Source organism: Sander vitreus, chromosome 15, assembly GCF_031162955.1.
Source record: "Sander vitreus isolate 19-12246 chromosome 15, sanVit1, whole genome shotgun sequence".
NCBI lineage: Eukaryota > Metazoa > Chordata > Actinopteri > Perciformes > Percidae > Sander > Sander vitreus.
The window spans coordinates 7,490,852-7,515,887 of NC_135869.1; the positions used below are offsets into that span (position 1 = coordinate 7,490,852).

At 42.2% G+C, this 25,036-nt stretch overlaps 1 protein-coding gene across 20 annotated transcripts in view; it reads right to left on the minus strand.

Moving 5' to 3' along the window:
- Window positions 1–23,951, minus strand: part of nfixb (nuclear factor I/Xb) — a 172,246-nt gene extending 148,295 nt beyond the window's left edge. For 4 of the 20 annotated variants that reach the window (XM_078270389.1, XM_078270386.1, XM_078270387.1 and 1 more), the window contains exon 1: window positions 2,023–2,058. Coding sequence is in view for 16 of the 20 variants with exons in the window: in XM_078270373.1 (XP_078126499.1) it covers window positions 2,023–2,058; window positions 14,168–14,251; window positions 23,282–23,284 (123 nt within the window). In the remaining 4 variants the exon portion in view is untranslated. Of the gene's footprint in view, window positions 1–2,022; window positions 2,059–5,584; window positions 5,839–14,167; window positions 14,252–23,281 lie in introns of those variants that run through there. The other 16 variants (XM_078270383.1, XM_078270378.1, XM_078270375.1 and 13 more) reach the window with 13 other exon arrangements.
- Between the last annotated feature and the right edge of the window lie 1,085 nt (window positions 23,952–25,036).

Consider the following 25,036-nt stretch of genomic DNA (forward strand, 5'->3'; position numbering starts at 1 on the left):
CTGGGATGTCTACCTCTTTGTTTAAGGCCGCTGGCGCCAATGGAAAGGAGGGCAAAAATACACAAAAAATGCCACATTATATGAGCCAAGCCAGAGTTCAATGTGTAAAATACTTGAGTGTTTTTTTAATGATGGCGGTTTGTGCGGTGGATTGGCCTGTAATTGGCTGCATGGTATGAATGAATAAGTAAAAGGAACACGGTGTCCCCGGCCCGGCAAGCGTCTGGCATCCTGACCTCCTGGTGTCCTGTGATGAGGGGAAAGGATCCGCCGCTGCCTGCAGCACAGCCAATCAGGGACTCCGATATTACCACCTGTCTTCCTTTCCTTACACGCGCACAACTCAATTACAAGAGAGCACAAAAGATCAGCCCTACCTGTCAATCAAGCGTACTATGAGTTCATTCTTCTGTCTGCTGTCCAAAAGCAGAGTGCTCTACTGGCTGCCGGGGTCACTTTTATTTATTTATTTTATTTGCTGTCTGGCATCAGTGACACTGCGGCTGTATACATAGAATTAAGACAGTTTAACTTGTGTGCAACTGAACCAAAACCCCACAGTGCTATCATAATTCAATTTACCGATCAGAGAAATGTAATACAGGGTATAAGACCAATTCTTAAGTCCTTTGCAGTGTGACTTTGGCGCTTGCTTTTGACATGAAACTGCAGCGATTGGCTTTTAAAAAGGATTTGGATAAAGGTGAAACAGTCGCTTGGAAGCTGGCATCCCGGCTAATCCCGCGATAACCACTCGCAGGCCTAATTGGCATGAAGACACCAAAGGTTTTAGGTGCATGTTTGCATGTCCGTGTGCACGCTTGCGCACACGCAATGCGTGTCTATGTGCGCGTGTGTGTCTTTAATTCTGAAAAATCCAACATTTTCTGTTTATTCAGACTGCGGTTCCATCAGATTCTAATCCTCTGAACAGCTGTTCCAACTCATTTTGCAGGCCTTGGGAAGAGACAGGAAGGGGGCAGAGAGGGGAGAGAGGGAGGGGTATGTGGTGTGTAAGGGCCACCTCATCAAATACGTGTAAATGTAAAGTTAATGCTTCAAAGTCCAGATATTGATTACATTCATTTCATCAGATTGTTCACATAAAACAAACCACAGCTCATGCTCTGATTATTTTCACTGAAAACACTGCTGTCTGATAACAACAGATAGCGACTGGTGGTGACGTAAGAAAAATATAATACATCCTCTCGGAGTGACACATAGCGCTGATAAAGAAAGCTGCGGCGCTTCAGACTGGGAGGACAAAGCAATAAGTCATATGCGCCGAGACGCTGACCTCGCAGCAGAGGAGACTTCTGACGGACAAAGAAAGCACAGCGCGAAAAAAAAAAACATTTATTATGTAGAGAGTTCTTTCAAGCGACTGAAAATGAGCTGTCCGATAGCTAGCCTACACCTAAGCAAACAAGCAACTTGCAGCTGCATGAGAAAGATGGAAGGCCCAAAGGGAAAAAGTGCAGCGCAGATAAGAGTTTGCACTGATGCTATAAAAAAAAAAATGAAAAGGAAAAGGAGGCTGGTGTTTTAAAACGAGTGTAGAACTTTTTTTTTTAAATTACAAATTTCAAATTGTACGTAAAAAAAAAAAAAAAAAATAGCTTAGAAGCAATATCCGTAATGTCATGTATCTAAATCTGTTCCAAAACTACGATCTGATATTTTCCTTTGCACACATTAAAACACAGCGTGGCCGGAGCTGCAGCCAGTTTTTTTTGGTCTATTTGCGCTGCAGCATGACTGCATTTGCAACAACAAAAAAGTGGTCTGGTTAAACCATATCGGCAGTAACAGGCTAGAAAAACACACAGAGAGAAAATGCAACTTTTCATGGAGTAATCAAATATTTAGCTCTTTCCTACACGGGCCTGTAATAACTCCAGCTGCAGGTCAGCGTGAGCTGCCCTGCAGGAGCGTATCAAAAGAAACATTTTCTCAAGATGGAATATATAAAAACACAAACACCTAATGCGGAATAAATAGGGACTAAATAGGACTTACCACTAAGGCATTGTTTAGAAGGTGAGTAGGGTAATACTTTAGTGTTGAGAGGGTGTTAAGAGGCGAGGAGAGCAGGGGTCAGCGTCCAGGCGGGCAGAGGGGGGCAGAGGGAAGGAATAAGTTAAAATGTCGCACCAAGTGAAAACAGTCTGAGATGAAAAACATTACGAGCTGCATAGAACTACAGAACACATTTGAAAAAAAATGCAATGAAACCAATGAACTTTTGTTTTAAGGTTGCAGATTTTTGTGCTGCGTCATTGTGGCCTGCAAGGGACCGGACACTTTAGGTTTGGAGAAAGCAACAAAAACGGACACAAAAAAAGAGAGAATCAAATAAATATAGGTTCATTCATTGAAAATTACAAGAGAAAATGATGTCAGGACATTGTGTGTTAGAGGCTTCAAATGTATTTTAAAAATGAATGGGAAATTAAAAATATGAGGCAGTGCAGACGAACTGGCTCCCACTTCTCTTGACAAACCTATATAACCTGAAATAACGGCCTAAATATATGGGATTTTATTCCTAAATTAGATCAACATGAAAAACAAACCAGAAGTCTCACACGCACACCCACACACCCACACACACACACACACACACTCCTTCACTCTCAAGGCTCTCCCCGTCATTTGCTTCCATTACGCATTGTCCGCCACATCCCAGCACGCTGCTGCTCTCCAGCAAGGCTTTTATTTTACCACAGTTAATAATTCATGTGATTGTTTACAATTCTTGCCATATCATATCCAAGCTCAAATTCTTAATTATTAACAGAAATGAAATAAAACAAAATGTGCCTCCCCGTCTGCAGACGGAGCTGCAAGAAAATGCTGTGTGTGTGTGTGTGTGTGTGTATGCGTGTGTGTGTGTGTGTGCGTGTGTGTGCGTGTGTGCGCGTGTGTGTGTGTGAGAGAGCTGCTGCCGTTTACACGGAGAGGGAAGTTGGGTCTTCTCTGCACAACACACACATAAGGTACAATATTTTTCAAATGACAAGATACACATTACGATTTTTCTGCCCAGCCAATGGCACACCTTAAGTTAGCCTCATGTGCAACATGTGTACCGCATTACACTCTATGAGCTTCTGTTGTCAATTAGTTAACTACAGGAAATGTATATAGCTTAATAAAAGCTTCTTTTGTTCAGAGATGATCTCCTCATTTTGTTCAGAGATGATCGGCTGTGAAAGAATTTTTTTGGTATCAATTACAGATATAGTCGTCATCTCCAAAGGCCTGTTTGGAAATGCATGCCGGACAACTCACAGCTGAGGGCTGATTTTTTGTTTTGTTTTTTTAAACGTACAAGTGAGTATCTTAGACACACACATATCCTCATCTATAGGCAATATGTGTAATGCTGTAAGCATAATTTACCAATTGGTTTCTATTTTCTGTCTAGTTCCATCTAGTTAGATTCAGTCCCTTAAGTCTTAAGTCAAGACACTAAGTAGCCTATAATATTTTCTCAATAAAATGAAGAATTAAGGGAAAATAATAATAATAATAATTTAAAAAAATCTCCTTTCCCTCTCTCTGGTGTCATTGAGACGACAACATTATGATCCGAGATGCTAATGTTTTGAAATGGAAACCAGAACCGACTCGTGGCGGCACCAGAGGAGCCGAGAACATCCTCTCAGCTTGTGGTAGCAGCGAGAGGCATACGATGCTGGGTGGAAAACTCTTTTTAATAAAACCACTGGTAAAATCAGGATTGAATTACACATGAAACAGGCCCTGGCAGTCCACTGTCAGACAAAGCCAATGAGGGATAAACAAGTCTGCTTTATAAGAGTAAGACTTCCAGCAGCTGTGTGTGTGTGTGTGTGTGTGTGTGTGTGTGTGTGTGTGTGTGTGTGTGTGTGTGTGTGTGTGTCGCTGCCACCGGTTGGCTTAAATGAAACCTTGAAAACCGTGTAGTAGGCCTGGAAAAAAAAAAAAAAAAAAAAAAAGAGAGGCTTTTTTTTCTGGAAAACAAGGTACAGGAGGGAAACATTTAAAACTAGATAATTTGAGATTTTTATTTTAGAGGGCTAATGACAGTTTGATTGGATTTGACGTTCTGAACATCTGACATTTTACGGCTGTGGTGGATTGCATACAGCTGCACGCAGCAACGCTGCAAAAAGCTCCCTGAAAAAAGTTCTACGAGCGGCGTCGTATTATTCTGTTCACTCTCTCTCTCTCACTGTGGTGTTTTTAGCTTCGGATGAATGATTTAAAAAAAAAAAAAAAAAAGGCAGGTTTTAACAGGATTAATCACTAATAAAAGATGGAGAAAAAATAAACAGTTCAAATGTGACTGAAAAAGCAAATTTGAATCGGTCAAAAGGTAACATTTATTACAGATGCCTCACATCTAAAGAGACGCATTTCACCACATTGTATCCACACACAAAAAAAAAAACAGCTACTCAATAATAATTTCCTGATTCCCCCACCCCCACAACAACAGCAACAAAGTGACAAATAGCATGTGTGAAATGTGATGTTGGGGCAATCATTTCTAAAGAAATGGCTGCTTTTTGAATATGAACAGCTCGGGGAGGGAAAAAAAAAGGCATGCCTAGTGTTTAAAAGTGAAGCAAAGAGGTGCAGTATTACCCACAGCAAGATGTTAGAGGAAAGCAATAAGAAAAACACAGACATTTATTTTGTAAAGGTTGTCTAAATTGACTGTAACCGGAAAGGCAACTGCTGTCTACGCTAATGAGGAAGGTGGGGTGGGAAGAACAGGAACATGAAGAAACAGAGGCTGAAAAAATAAATATAAATATAAAATCAAGTAGTTCCTGTTAACCTGGAACATGTCGGCACGTGTCAAGTGCGAAAACTTGTAAAATAGTCAACTAGTACGGCACAAAAAAAAAATCCAGAAAAAAAACACACTATCACAAAAGATGCAGTGTCTGAGCTGTTCTTCACAGTTTATAATCACATACGCACGCACGCACACGCACGCACGCGCGCACACACACACACACACACACACACACGCACACACGCACGCACACACACCAATGTCTCATGTCTCTCCTCTCCCGGACTCAGCTCCACATGAAAGCAGCCGTAAAGGCGGCAGTGTGCGCCCTGCTCAACGGACAAAAAAAAAAAAAAACTCCTGCGAGAACACTTGGAAAAACCGTACAGCAGTTAATATCAACCACCGGTCCACATTCTGCCTGTCCATACGCTCTGCTATCCCCTCCTCCTGCGGGCTCCCCTCCTTCTTTTTTTATATGAAATACATTTCAGGAGAAGCGCCATTTTCTCTCCAAAAACCCCATGTTCGATGGAAACGCACAAGGAAGTGTCCCGTCCCGTCCCCCCCACCCACCCCCCCAACCCGCGGGCAGAAACGCGCTCGGAGACGGCACGGGTGTCGCAGAGTTGAGGTGAAGTTTCAGAGCGAGTCAAGAGAGCAGAAAGCCGCTCCAACACAACTACTAAACACATGTAACACAACAAGACAGAGGCAGCGTAATCGAAATACCCGGCGTCCCCGCTATTACAAGCTTACAAAAGAGTGAAAGAAGAGAAGACAATTTACCTGTGTCAAGCAGTACGGGGAGTACATGGTTGTTATATATATATATATATATATATATATATATATATATATATATTTTTTTTTAGAAAAGGAGAATTGGAGAGCTTATTTAAGTTGGATGGAAGCTCGGTATACAGTGCTGCATTGCAATCGCTCGCCGTCCTGTTTCTCTCACTCCATGCTGCTGCAGCTTACAGTAACCCCGCCTAGAAAGTGAAAGCTTGCACAAACTTTCAGGGAAAAAACTTTCTCTCCCTCCTCTCTCTCCTCTTGCAGGACTTTTTATCGCTCTCCTATTTCGAACGAATCTCTCCTGAAAGGCGGCATATTTTTCTTCTTCCACTTTACGCTTAAATTCTCACACCAGAGACTCGTCAAGTTGTTGCTGCCTGGCACAACTTTTGACTTAAAAAAAATAAATAAAAAATGAGACCAATCTTTCTTTTGGTGAATCTTCGATGGCTGTCTGACGCGCTGCGCCTTGCCCGCGCGCCCCTACATCTTTTCCATGGTAAATGGTATGCTTCAGTTGCGTTTTTAAACAGGGATCAGAGGGCATATGAGTCATTCGGTGTAGTGTTGCATGTAGCTGGAGTTACACTGTTGTTACATTTGGACTTAACCCTTGTTTTGTCTTCCCGTCGACCAAAACTGACCCGGTTTGGTTTTGCCTGTTTGTAAAGCATAAAGTAGCCAGTAAATGGTCCCCCCCCCCAACCCCTGTGCTACGACTTCTTAGCCAACTTGATTCCAACTTATTAGGCTACCACTAGTTTTACACTTCTTTTTTGGAATTCATGGTCAATGAACCTCATTTATCCTACATGATATTTTGCCTACTTTTTGAGTAAAATAAGCAGAAATTGTGACTTAGATTTTTGACTAATGGTTAAAATCAGAGGAACATATATGTTTATGGATTATTAACAGATTTTGACCTGGGTAGAACATGAAAGTAGTGATCATAAATTTTTTTTTTAGCGTTGTATGGAACCATCCATGTTATTTTTGGGGACATTTGGTTAAAAGAAACGCCATACGTCTGATAGAAAAACTTTGAAAATGAGGAAAAACATGAGGGTTAAAAGGACACGTAAATGCATTATCAGAATAGATCTCAAAAAAGAATATAGTATAGGATACAGGCCTATATTGTTAGACCTGTGGAAGCTTTTTTTTGTAGTTATGATGTGACACACAGACACATATTATATTATAATGTATATAATGGACAAGCCAGGGTTATGTAACTGCAAGTCAGTTGCATGGACAAACTATTACAGCTCCTGATGGGAGGATTGCAGCTCTTAAGTCTCGCGCATTAAAAGCTAAAGTTTGCACCGGCTTACTGTATATTGCATCTTTAATTCATTTGCAGGCGTTTGAAAATCAACGCATTATCTCATCACAGGCTGTAAAGTTAAGACTATTTATTTACTGAACCGTATTTGACCCAGTCTGGAAGCCGCAACTGTACGTTTCAAAAGTAGTGAAGTGAGTCCAAGCCAAACAGTTACAAACAGTTACTGCGGCATTCACTATCAAGCATAGCAAACAGCGAAGACAGACATATAATCACAGCCTCTGAGCAGTATCAAAATACTAAATAAGGCTAAATTGGGGTGTGTGAGGAAACAGAAACACACACACACAGACAGACACACACACACACACACACACACACACAGGCCTACACAAACAAACAGTGAGTAATACATGTGTGGCACTGTGGCAATTTGGGTGGGAGTGAAGTCATTGTGAAGAATGAAATTCTGGGCCTGACATTGGAGTCCCACAGATTTATGAGGCCTACTGCTTGTGCATGTCTAGTGCAAGCCTCTGCAGGCGAAAACAAAGGGATCTGGCCGCTGTGTGGCCAATTACTGCACATGGCCAGATAGGCGAGCCAGAGACGCAGGCCGGGAGGGAGAAAGTGTGTGGTCAGGAGTGTATGTACGCCACACAACTGTAACCTCCTGGCCTCGCCGCCACACAAGGGACGGTCCTCCCCACGAAAAACGCCCACATTAAGTTGTTTGTTCAAGCAGCAATTATGACTCATATTTACGGTTATAGTGGCGGCGCCCTCAAGTGGTTGTCGTAGTTATGATGGGAGCAAAGCAGGAAGTAACGTGAAGAAGTATAAAAGCTCCAAACATCTGCGTAAAGAGGCAGGTTGGGGTGGTGGATGGGTTAAAAAAACAAACAGGAAACCCAGGTTTGAGTCCCGTTTAAAAATAGAAGTAAACAGCGATTATTATTACTATGTCCCGGACGTAATCGGAAGTCAAGTAGCTTCTGATTTGAACCCAAACCACGATCTTTTCCTAAACTTAAAGCGGCTATTTGTAACTTTCAGTTTGTGTTGATTCTAGCGGCCCCTCCGGACAAAATACCACACCTGCTGCCGTAAAGATCTTACCGGGAGGTCATATATATATATATATATATATAGTTGCGATGAATGATTTGCTCGGACAGACAATCATTCATTTACAATAAGAGAATATGTCACTGATGCATCGTTGCATTTCAAGCGTTGCATACGACAACTTAGCCTCCAACAAATCGGACCCGGGGAAAGGCATTCATAAAAACTAAATAAAAATAGCGATATGTTCACTGTTAGTCTCAGTTACAGGTCGGATGGAAAATTACTGCAAAAAGTTTCTGAAACATTTAAAAGTTTCTCGTAGCTAGGAAAGACAAAAAAGTCCAGGGTGCTCAGGAAGTTCAATCAAATGCTTGAAGGTGCTCTTTGGGGTCGGGAATTCAATTGAATGTAGAGAAAAAGAAAAAATCCAAGGCACTCTTCTTCAAAATTACTTAAAAAGCCTTTATTTTACTGGCTATTTCATGATAGAAAATGTAAAAGACATTGGGAGAAGCAACACACTCGTAGCGGCACTGACAGCTTTCTCGTAGCAGTTTTGGTGCCTAAACATAACCAAACTGCAAGCATTTCACAACGTTAATGACGTGTTTCCAATCGCTACCGTTAACGTTCTCTGGTTTAGAAATAAGGTTGTATTTCCTTATTTATGAAACGCTCATGTAGGTCGTATTAGAGGGTAGGAACAAACAACCTATGTCATTGTATGGTTTGGAGGACGTGTTGCCACACAAGATTAGAATACAAGCATTCCTCTCTGTGAATATCGTCCATAGAATTTGGGGCGTCGAACACTTCATGTCCTGCATTCTGCTGCATTTTTAATGGAACAATTTATGGTGCAAATGTCTTTATTTATGTAAAAGGTAATTATTATTCTCCTGTATTGTTTGAAACTTTCTGCACATTTAAAACATCACACGTGTTTCTGGATGTTTTCTTTTAGGAATCACGTACATCTCAACAACAAATCTGTTAAAGGATGAGACCTTGTTAAAGTCAGAAGCTCGAAAGTTTAAATCTACATAAATCTTTCTTTATTTTTCACTTCCTGTTGTGTTCTTTAACCCCCCGATGTAGCAAAGAAGGCACAGTTCTTGTTTTCCGTACGAGTTTTGAGCCCCCTGAAAGGTTATTTTTACCTCTTTTGGGGAGTGGGTTGTCTTTCATATTTGTACCTCTTTCAAACACACCCTTTTGGTCTCTCTTTGGGCAGGTGTATTGACTTCATAACCATTTAAGGGATATTCTTTGTTTTCAGCTCTATTTTGCAGCAGAGTCATTAAAAGTACCGCGAGTGCAAAAGGTTACAGCGAGCAGTTAGGCGGGGATCAAACCCCCCTCCTTTATAGAGTCAACTTGCATGCAACACACGCAAACACTCCTCTGCCGTGGCTCCCTAAATGAGCCACACATTTAGTGGTCTGTGTGAGTAAATCTCTCATTAAGTAACACATGGTAGAGCCATATGCTATGGTTGGTGGGTCTGCTGCGGCTCTGCTTTTTCACACACTTGGAATATACATATTTACCACTGCTGCACAGTGGCCAGCGCTGTAATGACTTCCCCCATCAGCTCGGAGCTGTTGTACAGTTGCATTGAAAAAAGCGGAGGCTTTCGCTAATAAATGATCAGAGAAATTGATGTGTCATATTTTACTGTTGACTACTTCAGGGAAGCTTTAGGTCTGCAAAACCGGTTGTTTAAGGACGACAGTAAGCACACATTTTCCTGAAATGATCACACTATGATACCACACCTGGCTGTCTGTCTAAGGAAACCGGATGCAGCACATGGGAGATAAGCTAAAAGTGTGGTTGTGCTGTTTGGCTGAGCAGATGTCAGCTCTAGTGGCCCACAGTTAACATGCAGTGCACGTGCAGATATGGAAGCTTTGCTTAAAGGTTCCATATCATGCTCATTTTCAGGTTCATACTTGTATTTTGGGTTTCTACCTGAACATGTTTACATGCTTTAATATAAAAAAAAACCCATTATTTTTATCATACTGTCTGTCTGAATATAGCTGTATTCACCCTCTGTCTGAAACTCTCAGTTTTAGCGCATGTCTCTTTAAAAAGCCTTGCTCCTGAAAAAGCCCAGTCTGCATCTGCGCTATCAGAGTCTCTGCAACCTCATTGCAGTCAGGGAATGACTGTAACGGCACTGTCACAGCACTTTCTACCAATATATAGTATAGTAACATCACAACCATACGGAAGTACTGACGGTTAGTTTAAAGGCACGGCTTCTGAATATGGGCTGTGTGCATCTCTCTGTGGATTGAGGGTTGTGATACTTTCACAGTATAAATATAGCACCTCAACCTTTTTTACAATATGGGACTTTTAAAGCTATAGTGCGTAGTTTCTGTCTCCCCCATGAGGAATTTTAAGTAATGAAAACAATTCTGTCAGTGCATCCACATCATACAAGCCTTCCTTTATCACGCTTCTGCATACGAAAGCCGCCGGACGACCACAGTTTCTGAACATAGCCATACTGAGAAATACAGAGAGAGTTGTGTGGAGCTGATAGTCTTAATTAGCTTTGTAGCAACTAATTTGGCAATGGCTTGAATGTAACAGACGTTCACTGATATCAAAAAGTTACGCACTAAAGCTTTAAAGAAGTGGCTCCCAAACGGGTGGGATGAGACAAGATAAATCAGAGGGGTCACTGCAAAAGGCTCCTTTTTACCAAATCATTTCTGCATGAAACTTAACTCTTTAAAGTAAAAAAACAAGAACATATTACTGTTTTCCAGTTTAAATCAAGTATTTTCTGCTCGCAATTTCTTGAATTATCCCTCATTGTTATGAATGATTTTTCAATTATTAGGCTAGTTATTCCATTTCTAAATTGACTTTAGTGTCATTTTATTTTTTCTACCTTTGGAACACTATAGGCTACATTGTGTAATATTGAACTTATTTGTAAAAAAAAAATACAAATGTATTATCTAATGTCCCTCGTGGTCCTTATGTTGTGATATCGTTCTACTTTCTATGTTTGTGATTTTACTGTCTGTTTGCAAACGGAAGAGCTCAGTATTCATTTGTATATCTGAAGAGCTCATTGGCCATACTTTGTATGCATACCATAAAGTGTTGCTGGCGTCCTCTGATTTTCTCGGTGGAGCTCCTATAGCCTGTATACAGTATGTACAGTGGGGAGAACAAGTATTTGATACACTGCCGATTTTGCAGGTTTTCCCACTTACAAAGCATGTAGAGGTCAAAAATCCAGAAAATCACATTGTATGATTTTTAAGTAATTAATTTGCATTTTATTGCATGACATACGTATTTGATACATCAGAAAAGCAGAACTTAATATTTGGTACAGAAACCTTTGTTTGCAGTTACAGAGATCATACGTTTCCTGTAGTTCTTGACCAGGTTTGCACACACTGCAGCAGGGATTTTGGCCCACTCCTCAATACAGACCTTGTCCAGATCCTTCAGGTTTTGGGGCTGTCGCTGGGCAATACGGACTTTCAGCTCCCTCCAAAGATTTTCTATTGGGTTCAGATCTGGAGACTGGCTAGGCCACTCCAAAACCTTGAGATGCTTCTTACGGAGCCACTCCTTAGTTGCCCTGGCGGTGTGTTTCGGGTCGTTGTCATGCTGGAAAACCCAGCCACGACCCATCTTCAATGCTCTTACCGAGGGAAGGAGGTTGTTGGCCAAGATCTCGCGATACATGGCCCCATCCATCCTCCCCTCAATACGATGCAGTCGTCCTGTCCCCTTTGCAGAAAAGCATCCCCAAAGAATGATGTTTCCACCTCCATGCTTCACGGTTGGGATGGTGTTCTTGGGGTTGTACTCATCCTTTTTCTTCCTCCAAACATGGCGAATAGACCAAAAAGCTCTATTTTTGTCTCATCAGACCACATGACCTTCTCCCATTCCTCCTCTGGATCATCCAGATGGTCACTGGCAAACTTCAGACGGGCCTGGACATGCGCTGGCTTGAGCAGGGGGACCTTACGTGCGCTGCAGGATTTTAATCCATGACGGCGTAGTGTCTTACTAATGGTTTTCTTTGAGACTGTGATCCCAGCTCTCCTCAGGTCATTGACCAGGTCCTGCCTTGTAGTTCTGGGCTGATCCCTCACCTTCCTCATGATCATTGATGCCCCACGGGGTGAGATCTTGCATGGAGCCCCAGACCGAGGGAGATTGACAGTCATCTTGAACTTCTTCCATTTTCTAATAATTGCGCCAGCAGTTGTTGCCTTCTCACCAAGCTGCTTGCCTATTGTCATGTAGCCCATCCCAGCCTTGTGCAGTTCTACAATTGTATCCCTGATGTCCTTACACAGCTCTCTGGTCTTGGCCATTGTGGAGAGGTTGGAGTCTGTTTGATTGAGTGTGTGGACAGGTGTCTTTTATACAGGTACCAAGTTCAAACAGGTGCAGTTAATACAGGTAATGAGTGGAGAACAGGAGGGCTTCTTAAAGAAAAAATAACAGGTCTGTGAGAGCTGGAATTCTTACTGGTTGGTAGGTGATCAAATACTTATGTCATGCAATAAAATGCAAATTAATTATTTAAAAATCATACAATGTGATTTTCTGGATTTCGCCTCTCACAGTTGAACAATTACAGACCTCTACATGCTTTGTAAGTAGGAAAACCTGCAAAAATTGTGTACAAGTATCAAATACTTGTTCTCCCCACTGTATGTGCTGTTTGTCTATACTGTATTAACATTTTCTGATGCAACATAGTCAACAAAGGGAGTGTTAAGTGATACAGGACAGTGTGCAGGATTCTTTGTTTTCTTTCCATTTCAAGACTTTTTCTAAAATCCCTATCACCTCATTTTTCTTCATTCGAAAGCAGTAACCTGCCTCGAGACTCTGCCACTCATTTCTAGCAAGTTCTTAAAACGAGTTGATTTCTATCGGAAACACTGAAAATCTCACCGTACCTGCAGATTTTGCCACTGAGGTTTTTAGAATTGAATTAAATACAGAAATGGCTTGATAAAATGGAGATTTCTTTTCTTGTTGTAATACTGAATGCTTACTGGCCTCTCAAAACCTTTCACATTAAAACAACCTGACAAAGAAATCTGCTCATAACTCACAACCACACTACAACTACACGCAAGCAGACATCTCTTCATTGTAAGGCTTCACAATCCAAACAGGTCGGGGCTTAAAGAACAGAACAAAGGCACTGCAACATCTTACTCTTTACCACTTCCAGTACAGGGTGTCAAATTCATATCTGCGTTCAGTTTAAATATCCTTTTTTTGAAAGCGATTGCACTTTCTTCCTCAGGAACCCTGACACAAGCCAAGAGCACACACGCAGAAATAAAGAGAGAAAGAACGAGAGCCGTGATATAGAAAACTAAGCCCCCAACAGCAGACCTCCTGGTAAGAAGTTGGAGGTGGACACCCTCCTGTGGATGTTCTTGAACTCGTTGCCCCTGGAATCCAATACAGCCCCAGCGACGCTCCTCCCCCTCTCCAAAACTCTCTCCTCTAGCAGCCGTGCTACTCAATTACAGTCATAATGGTTCATTTCTGTACCCCGAGACACACGATACACTGTAGCAACCCAGATTCTGTGTGAGACTTGGTGTAAGTCTTAACTCTGGGAAACACACTGTAGCCTAGAAAAACTGGCTCCCACCTCATTAACAATCCCATTTTTTTTTTGTCATCCAATCGAACCCCCCCCCCCTCCCCCACACACACTCTGTCCTCTCACCCTCCCCATACCCCACTCCTTTGTTTTTATTACCATTCTATATCTCTACGTTGATCGGCATAAATCCACTGCGCCCGCTGCGAGGATTCGTCTTTTCTTTTTAAGAAAAGCTGCTCACTTTCTTTAACTTTGTATTCCTTTTTTTCACTTTTCATACGACGAGGCACATTGCACATTATCGTCATAATTTTCACTCCCATGAGGCGAGGGCGCTTCGGTTGAAGTTGCAAAGGCCCCTTTTTTTTTTTCTTAAATGTGCGTGTGGAAATAATGATTGTAATGGTTTGCAGCTGAGTAGAGGGAGCTGTGAATGACATTATGATTGTGGTGCAATTACCAAGAGCATGAAAACACACTGTCAGTCATAGTAATGAGTAATGACTCAAATAACACATTTAACACAACACATGAAAAAAAAATTAAAAATTAAAAAATAAAAATAATAAGAGATGCATACCCTGTATGAATCTGATACTACAAAGCATTCAGGCATCCCAGGACCTCTGGAGGGTTCTTCGTTCAACAGAAAGGTTTCGGTTGCCTGAAATGTAACACAACAGTCATTTATTCATTAGTTGACACTGTCTTTATGTTCAGGGAATTTCAAAACACAGGAAAGCTGGGTGCAAAGCTGTAAACGTAGGTTTATCCTGCTGCTTCTGATAATGACCTATTTATTAATTATCCTCAAGTCCCACCACCAGATAACTGCTTGAGAAACTTTCATCTTTACATTCCACCCACACACACCCACACACACCCACACCCACACACACACACACACACACACAGTTCACGGTGTGTGCTGCCTGCCTGAACCCATATGCTGTGCAGGCCCGAGGCCCGGCCCTGCCAGTCACCACCACTTGAATGGGGAGCAAAGTGTTTAGCTGCCGTACCCGCACACAATACTCCAACACAATGGCATTTCCTGTCCCTGCTATTTCACCTGCATGGTCACTTTTCTGTCTGCATGCACTGATTCAGCACAAATCATTCACACATACATACACACAGTCATACGCACGGTCACATACGACACACATTCGGCACAGACTCGCACATACGGAGGCCATGCGTCTGCCAGCATATACACATGCAAACACAAGCCCTTGGCCACACTACTGGCCCTGCATTGCATTCCCTGAGAGATGCAGCTAAAGTATTTATTCTAAGTGTTTGTTTCTATTCAGCGCAGTTCATTTGTATGCCGTGGGACGTGCCAGCAGAGACTTGGGCTCTGAATGAGCATCCATTGCAGTTCTGCTGTCAGTTGAGGCAGCCAGGCCAGGCAACATGGATGGGGGGGGGGGACCACAGACTGAGGATACTTTTTAGTCCAAACTGGTCCAAAACAAATTGTTTTTTTTCGACAGGCTAAATTTGAATGTCTGTTTTGGATATCAACTAAACCTGTTAGGCGGGGGCTAAAAATTGCTATGTTAATGAAAATAACTCTGAGTTAGGGGAATGAAGTTTAAGACCAGGATCTTTAAGTTTAAGTTGCTGGAGAGAGGAGAAGAAATAATCCTATTTTCCAGAACTTTAAGTTCTCGTCTCTTAACATACCTTAAGCAGAAACAAACACGGACCCAAAACAGGAAGAAACATTGCTCGTAGCCAGCTACAAAATGTAAAGTTATACTATTTAAACTGGCATGTGAGGTAAACAATCTTTCAGGGGATTTCAAACAGACATTAGGCTACTTAAGCATTTACATATGCACACCAATATGCACACGGTGACACGGGATTGCACTTGGTTGGAGAAATACATGTGCAGGCACATGCATAAAAACACAGCACTATAATAAGTCCCAGACTTGGGCTAACCAAGCTGCGGCTGGAGACACAGGCTATTCATATCCTTCAGAATGAGAGGTTACAGCCCGAGCCTTTTCCCTTTCCCTTTTACTGTAACACAGGAAAGGCATCTGTGTGTGTGATTTCACTCCATCTCTGCGGCGAAAGGTCAAGCAGACGGATTGATTAACATAAGATTAACATTAGTTTGTTTAGCGTTGCCTCTCTTCCTTGCAATAAGTTCAGCGATGGCCACGTGAAGCGTTCACTCGGCTTAAAAAAAAAATGTATGCGTTCAAGTCATCCAGAAAACACTCGTCATGGCGTTCAGCCTCAGCATCCAACCTCTGGACTGTCATCATTAATATGTGGGGAAACACCGGAGGAAAAACATTTGAAACCATTTGTCCCACTAAATGGTGCCCCTGTCAGGCTTCCTGGGCTTTCTGTTAAGCTCTTAAACTGCCCAGTCCAGCTGAAGGATATATTTTACTCTGTTGATAATCACAGAGTAGCACAGAACAAGGCACGCTGGTAGTTCTAGTTGCCTCTTTTCTGACAGGTTTGAGTCATTGAAAGTTGAAAAATGATTTTGCGCTGCTCAGAAAATGGAGTTCAAGCTGATCCAATAATAAAACCGTGGGTCTGTTAAAAGGAATGAAGCATATCTCTGTCCATATCTTTCTCTCATTTGTTTGAGACGGATTGTTTGATGTAACTCCCTACAGCACTGGCCCCCTTTCCCCCCCCTCTCTGTGAGTTTTTATAGAGCATGGTATCAATTATATATATATATATATATATATGTGTGTGTTTTTCTATATATATATTCAGCATATGCCCATGTCCATATGGCCAGCCTAGAGCAAGAAAAAAAGGCGTAGAGCCTCGTTGTAATTAACACTTAAAAAGCTCTAGGAGTCATTTGATGTCTGGGATGTTGACTTTTTAGGTGACCGAGACGGAGTGTAATACAACACTGAAATGGTTGTCAGATTGTATCAATGGAGAGCGCAGACAATGTCTTTATGACTGCAAACAAAGTGGAAAAGAGGATGAGGAAATTTCAGAGCCCAGGCCAAAGCACATTTGTTTTCTTGGTCAATGTCACAGTTCATGTCTTCATGTCATGTGGGTGTGATGTATTAAAGAGAATGTTCAGTGATTTGGGAAATTCGCCATGGCGCTTTCTTACTGCGAGTGTGCTGAGAAGATATAAATCTCATGTGTGCGAGAACAAACTAGCCCCATTAGCGAACTCAGAACTGTGTATGTTACTCTGTGATCCAGTCACATAGTGTTCCCAACACAAACCCTTGGGAGGGGGGAATCAGAACAATGTTTTTTCACCTGTTATTCAGCCACGGGTTCAAAGGTAATTTAAAGAGGACACATTATGCTCGTTTTGGTTTATACTTGTATATGTTTACATGGTTTCATGTTCAAAAAACGCATTATTTTTCTCATGCTGTCTGTCTGAATAGTCACCCTCTGTCTGAAACGCTCCGTTTTAGCGCCTGTCTCTTTAAGCCCCCCTCCTGAAAAAGCCCAGCCTCCTCTGATTGGTCAGCGTTTCCGGGTCTTCTGCATCTGTACTCTCTCTGCACCGACATTGCAGCCGGGGAATGACTGTAACAGCACTATAGTGGCACTTTCTACCTAGATATATTATAGTTGTGACATCACATCCGTACAGAAGTTCTGACGGCTCGTTTAAAGGCACAGTTTCCGAATACGGGCTGCGTGCATTTCTCTGTGGATTGAACGTTTTGATCCTCTGTCTCCATTCTTTATGCTATGCTAGGTTAAGCTGAATCTCGGGGAAAAAGCAAAATAGGGGATTTTCCAATATGTTAACTGTTCTAAGCACTGCAGGTTGCAGGCTGTTCTCCACCATTCGTAAAAAATAAAAAAATAAAAAAAAGCTATGAAAAGTACTGCACTGTAATTCATATGTAGTCCACATATTTATTACTGTATGCACCACACGGACAGTATAAAACCGCAAAGATCTGCATAGGGAGTAGGTCGGGTGGGTGGGTCTTAAAACACAGGGCTTTTAAGCAGGGGAGCGGAGTTCATGACCCGGAATAAGTTAAAGGGAAAACACAAGACTTTCACCCAGGAAACGGCTGTTTGTTTCCCTGGAGTAGGCTACAACTTAAAGGGACCCTGCTCACAGTAACCTTTTCTCGGCTAAATGTAACTGTATAGGCCGCTTAACTTAACTGTCATAGGGCCAGTCACGTGACGACCGGTCACATGACGGTGTGCGGTCGCCGTAATTCCGTAGTATATCATACGAATTGTTATGCATACGTTTTCGTAGGATATCATATGAACCCATTAATGAGAATGCGTTGCAGGTTGTTAAACCCGTCCACTGACCAATGTACTCTCACAGGCAGGCAAAGAGGCCTACTGATTGCGTGAGTGTCATGAATTTTAATGTCTACAGTACCTCAGCTGCATTCTGCAGCTCTGTGGTGTATATACAATAAGTCAGATCTAAAGGAGGGGGGGGGGGTTCTCAAGGCAATGGATATATTAGAGCACATATACATATGGCCCACCTTCCCCTGTCTCTCTCATTCTCTTGATCCTACACAGGCACACAGCAGCACAGAAACCACCTGGGTTTCCATGTTTCTGGATACACAACAATCCAGGAGAGGCAGGTATCCTCCCAATCACTGATTAACAACCTTCTGATCATTCTACGGCAGCCTCCTCCTAGTCACTCGCAGCGTCGACTCTGCGAGCTCAAACACTTTCTAGCGCATCAGAGACTTTTATCTTCTACTGCAAAACACAAACTGACATCCTACCCAGTCCCACTTTATTCAGTCTTAATTGTATCCTCATTCTTCACCTGGTAACAAGCTAACAAACCTGTGCAGATGTGGCAAGCACATCAAAGAGAGGGAGGGATGGGAGGGGGAACTTGTTTGTAGAAAAAAATGTGTGGGGGAATATGAAAGGGGAAATTTACGTTGTGTGAGTCCAAGCCAGATCCACCTCAGGGAGAAATGCTGGAAAAATGTGATATTTTACACCTGCATCTCAGGAGGTGAGGAACGAGACAGGGAGCAGGGGAGGCGGTAATTAGAGGAGAGTGTGTGCGTGCGTGTACGTGTGTGTGTGTGTGTGTGTGTGTGTGTGTGTGTGTGTGTGTGTGTGTGTGTGTGTGTGTGTGTGTGTGTGTTTATAAAGGATTTTTAGTATGTTTCTGGGGCTTGCCACTGGTTCTTTTTCAGCATTCAATTTTGAACGATGCATTTGATGCCAGATTATTAAAAATGCTAAACCTGGTTACGAATGCAAAAAAAAAAAAAAAAAAAGTGTTGAAAATTTAAAAAAATATGCTAATATTGTTACAGTGATGAATAGCTGGCAAGCTCTGTTTAATGAATAATGCTATTGGCTCTAAATCCTCATTAAGGCCCTAAAGACGAGAGTGAAGAGAGAAAATACATGTATTGTTGTTGTTGTGGGGTTTTTTTCTTCTCCGAATTAAACTCGGAAGGCAGAAGATATCAACACCTTCCCAAATTAAGGAGATTCAAATTACTCGGTTACACAGCTAGTGCAGTCTGGGGTGTCTTGTGAAACCAATTAATGTGAGGGTTAAAGTCTTGATAAAGTAATTGAGGCAGGGTTAGAAATGAGATGGAAGAGTTAGGAGTGTAATGTGATCGGCCCAAAGTCTGAGCGTTGTAGTTTCGTTAAGTTCAACAAATCTGTCTGTGTTGTTTCCAAGGCAAACTAATCTGATCTGGGGTCTGAAGTCAAATTATCCTCATACTTCATATGTCCGCTTTCAAGATATAGTCAAAGAAAACTCTAAAACTTGCATTGGGATAAGTGAGATTACTCACTCCAGTGTTTTTCTTTTTACTCAAACAAGTCATAAAGACAGACTGCACAAGGTCCCCCGCTGCTTTCATCTGGCATAGAGTGCTCTCCACTAACAAGTTATAACAATTACCATTTATCTTTTCAAGAGTAGAAGATCCATTAGAAGAGGTATCACTCAGAAAAACAGCTCTCTGTTCCTGTGAGAGTCCGTTTTAATTGCTAAAATACTTTACTCACGTTTCAACGTGACCCTGAAGAGGGCTGATGTCGAATGCTGGCAAATAAAAACAATATGAGTAATAAGCTGCTGATAACATTTTATGTTTATGTTGGCCTGTAAATCATTAAGCGGTTGTCTTTGTTTTCAGCTGTGCTCGTAATGATTCAAATAATAATAATTTTAGACACTATCTTACACTCATAAAGGTTAGTTTATTCATCATGGAGAGTACTACCCTGCATGTGAACACAGTGGTATAATGTCTTTCTAAAGCCTGAGAAAAATCACCCTGGTGATGTCATGGTGATGTCATCAGGGTTATCTTAAATTAGGCTTGACTTTGAATATTTGACAGAAAGCTGCATATTACAAACTTGGGCCATGGAGTCTGAAAGGTGAGGACATTCAACAAGCAGGAAAGATATCAAGAATGATGCTTCTGAGTTGCATTGTGGGAATTGCAGGATCCAGCTTTGGTGAAGTTTGGCTCATCAGAGTTAAAGAAAGGGATTGCATCTCGACCTCTGCTGCTTCGATTTTGACCATTCTTATTTCAATCTGTCTCTTGGTAAGTCCCCCAACTTTACGCAAATACAATACTAGTCTCGTATAGCCAGACCTATCTCCACAGCGCTGCGCAGTAAGGTCCGGCTCCTCCACACATACATTCCAGGATAGGAGAAAAAAAAACGCTCTGGGTTGTTCCAATCACAATCGTCTTGGTCGGCGCTAAGCTCGGGAAGGAACTTGTTTTGGTGGAACATTTGCACCTGGCAAAAGAAAACGCCACATACAATATTAAATGAAGTTAACTGTTCACACAATGCAGTAACGTGAGCTATTTAAATTAGCTAGATACATGATTAAACCTCATTTGCTCTTACCAGTGTTCCGCCATGTGTATTTTGTCCATAACAGCAATCCCACCAATCAATCCCAAAACGTCCCAGTTAGAGAGTAATAAATGCCGTAAACATATTCTTTGTAAGTCTTTACAATTATTCCCCGAAAGAACCAAGCAGGCCTGCCTAGTTGCACGATTCAATTTTTCTTCAAAAGTTGTCATTTTCAGCGTGTAGCTTGCTAGCTCGTATGTTCTGGTTGTTGTTTCCTGAAGCGAACACAATTTTGAGAACAGCAACACACAGAGAGCGGCCGGATGTTGCGCCGATTATCCTGGAAATGAACTGTTGTTGATTCAGACTAGCGCAAAACTAAAATCACTGGAGTGCCCCTTGAAGTCTGCTTTTTCTACCCTTACCAGTTGCTTGGCTTTTAAAAAAGATACATGTAAACAATTCAGGCCTGCGACTCTTTTAATTGTCAAAAGTGACACTTTTTCTTTTGATTCATTTAATGCAACATCGATGCCACATCAAAATCATGTCACGATGCGTCCTCGATAGCCACTCCGCTAAACAACGCTACAATAGCTACAACCACTTAACAACCAATCAACCTGACAAACCCATCTGAGCTCACTACTGTAATATTTACGCTGTTGTAACGTAGATCAGAGTTTCCATCTTCAAACTACGGCAAATGCTTACACGCCACATAAGCTATCATGGCCAGCTTGAAGCCTTATTTATTTTTCCAAATGTCAAGGCCAGGACAAACATAATAGCATAATATTCTGTATACAGTCAGGGATGACATCACTGGCAGCAACAGCCAAGAGGGAGATCACACAAGACTGGAAAACCGCTTTTCTGATCATCGTGTGGCTGACAGACACACACACACACACACACACACACACACACACACACACACACACACACACACACACGGATACAATTACCCCAACTATTTACACAGCACTTCATGATTACTGTATTTGTTTCTTATACTCCTGTACTGTACATCACACATATGCTGAGCAGCAGGAGAGAGCAGGGGAGACTTTACATATTATTACTTATCATGAAAGTCTAAACCATAATTTGGGACCAAACATGTGTCATGATTCCAGTTTCATGATGATGGGTCACATTTCCTTTTTGCTTTCCAACACAGTTGGGAAAATCAATAACCTGTCATGCGGCAGATAAAGATCGTCTCTACAGAGAAGTGGAGTTTAAGTGTTTATTTGAGTGTCATAGATGGAGCATCCGCCTCTGGGAGTGGGGGGGGAGTTAACGCAATCCTGACACTGATTGACAGATGCCTCCAGTGCGTCCTGACTTAACTAACATGCAACTGAAATATTTGGCACAATTTCACAATATAGCCTTCCCTGTAAAAAATAAAAAATAAATAAAAAGAGGTGAGTTGCTGCTATAAGTAGGCAAATAACAAGTCGAGATAATCCCATGTGAGGCCTGTCCTGAATTCTGTATCATTTTACTGATGCGCTTTTTGGGCAGCTGCCATGTCAGCTAGGATGCTTGTAAACAAATAATTATTCATACTAATAATCTTCCATATTCATGTGCAAATAAGATCCCTTTCTGGTATCTAAGCAGCTTCAAGGTTGTATGTGGGAGGTTCCCCTAACTATTGCCTGACTTGACTCATTTCATGCCAAAAAAAAAGATCTATGGGTCAAGGATGTGCTATATATCATCATGTTGTATAAAACAGACTACTTATTACTCATTTTGAAACCTACAAGTGCTGCATTCAAATGCATGTTTTCGCAACCTCACAGGGAATATATTTTGCATTTTAACAACATTTAAACAAATATGCTGTCAGGGGGAAATGGGGATCAAATAGGAAACAAATATATATATATAAAAAAAGTACCTGGCCAATTCAATGTATAAGGAAACCACATATACAATCTCAAATGTTTTTGAATAAGAGAAAGCTAAACGCGAGCAGATTCCCACAGCAATAATTAGCTTCGTGATGTCACAGGATTTGTTCTGAATTGCACAAATAAATCACCTGCGTAATGAAGGAATTGGTCTAAACCGCTGTGCGCAATTACGCACATATCAAATAGGCACATAATTGAATGTTGGCGCAAAGAATAAGTTCCATCCTATTATAGCCAAGTTTCCAAACTCTGTTTAACTTTGCCTTTAGGTGGGAATCAGGCTCTGGGGGCTTTTCACATTTCACCATGTAACCTTTATAATGAAGAGTATGACGCCTCTTGATTAGCTGCTTGTATGATATGCGATAGCGCGTATCATATATGTGGCTATAAATAGTCCACAGGCAGGCCCACCTCAGAGACCACCGCAATGAGGGGAGTCATGTTCTCCTTGTGGAGAAAACGGCAGAAGGCTGTGGGCATCGGGCGCTGAACTGAGAGGGCTGGACACTGATTTGGCCAGAAGGATGGAAACCCATTTTGGCAACGTGTTGTGTAACTATTAAAATAAGGCTTATTATGTTTTGTTTTTTCCTAACAGCAACATCATTTTAAATATACATGCAACATTTCAGCAGGACAAACTCTTCTAATTTGAAAAAATATATATATATTCCATAATAAGTCTGACTGTGACAGAAAACATATACAGGTAGGTGGAAGGACTTGGCACACTCTTTGGTGACTGTTGACTGTTACCCATTAGCTACACAAGTAAACAGTAACACACACACACACACACACACACACACACAAAATAATTAAAATAATTTCTGTGTATCATTAAATCTATGAACAACTAAAATGAATCTGAAAGCTGACTGCATAAATGAGCAAATTATATTGGTTTACATAGCACGTACCATTGTGGTGTAGGGAAATGTGCCAACACTCTCAAAGACCCATTTTCCACTCTCAAAAGTTCGGCTTCCAAAAAAAAAAGTGTGTGGGAGAGAGAAAACTCGGTTTCTTGTTCGGCTGGGCCTTATACCGGAAGCAAAAGAGCCCTAATACACGGCCTGTTGCCCGGTAAACATTTTTTTTTGCAATTGGTAGTCAACTCCTCTCAGTCAAGGCAAAGGAGGACAGAGCTGTGTAATCCAAGTCGTCTGCTTCCCGACTTCTTCATGCAAGGTGTTTATGTTTCGGTTTCAACTCGTGAAATTCCCATGAAAATGGTCGGCTTCAAGGCTGTGCTTGCCTGTTCTCTGTCCAGTTTGTCCCGGTACCGTAATGTCCACCGAGTCGCCGCGCTCTGCGACACCGACACAGTCACCGTGTGAGCCCGAGTGACAGAGCAGGAGTGTGGCTGCGCACCGACAGTAAGTAGCTTGCACTCTCTGTTTACGCGCTCACCAGATCAGCTGTTGCTCCTGCAGATGGGACGCCGCCGCGCGCTTTCCCCCCTTGTGCATGCTCCGGCTTTGCTGATATGAAAACGTTCCTCCTCGCTCGGTCCTCCCCCACCTGTTCCTCAGTGTCCGGAGAAAGTCGCGGAGAGAACAGCGTCTACAACCAAACTCACCATGTGGCAGCGCGGATGTCGCAACAATAAGAGTTGATGAGACTAGCGGGGCTTGGTGGGCACTGCCAGCCGGGACTGCCTATAGGCTAAATACGTTAACAAGGAGGTGAAATGTGCGTACGCCTGTGTGAGACACCGAGCAAATCCCCCAAAAAATGTAAGAAAAACAATTCGAAGTGAAAAGACAGCGTGGCTGGACGGAGGCACCGGCGCAGTGAGGACGTGCCGTGCGGGGTCCTGCTTGCGGCCGAGAAACGGAGCGCTGGTGAATTATTAATAACCAGAGCGGTTCACAGTCTGTCGTGTTCAGTGAGTAACCAGGGCGGCAGCTGGGGGTTTAGAGGAATTAAATACGGGCTCAGAGTAAACCATGGACGCAGGGGATTAGTAGCTCTCTCCGGCAAAAAGTGTAGGGGCAGCTCGGGACCGAGAGAGAGGGCGGGAGAGGGAGCGGCGGCGGCGGCGGCGGTGGGGGAGGCAGCCGCGGTGCTAGCTTATATGATTAAACCCACATCTTTTGTGATGGCTGTGAACGTCGTTTTGCAAACTTAATATTCAGCCTCAATGCAGGGAGGCATGCGTAAACCCGTGTGGACATTTTGTAAAATATGACCTTCAACTGGTCAACAACAATTCAAACCAAATCTGTAGCATATCTATGTAGGCCTATTTCACATTTTGATTGTATTTTAAAGGAGGTTAAACGGAGCCTAGGTGGGTTACTGCTACCCATGTTGATTTAATTCTCAAAGCAAATTATGGGACAGACCTATAGGCCTATCATATGTCCTGCCTGTGATGGGAATAACATGAGAAGTTTCCACAGCCGTTAACTGTCAGGTGTCTGGCCTTATTTAGAGATTTGTATTGCCACTCCAAACTACTGGACTGCAGCCTTATAGTTCACAATCACATCCTCAGTCAAACTATAAAAACGTCTCTGTTTCGTTCAGTTCACATGCACCTCTGTTTATTCTGTCATGAATAAAGCAGTGGGTTTGGACAGAGCAGGTGCATGACTGCTGGCTGGCGTATATAAACATCATATTTATTCACTACAAATATCCAAATAGCCCCGGGTATTCAGATGGAA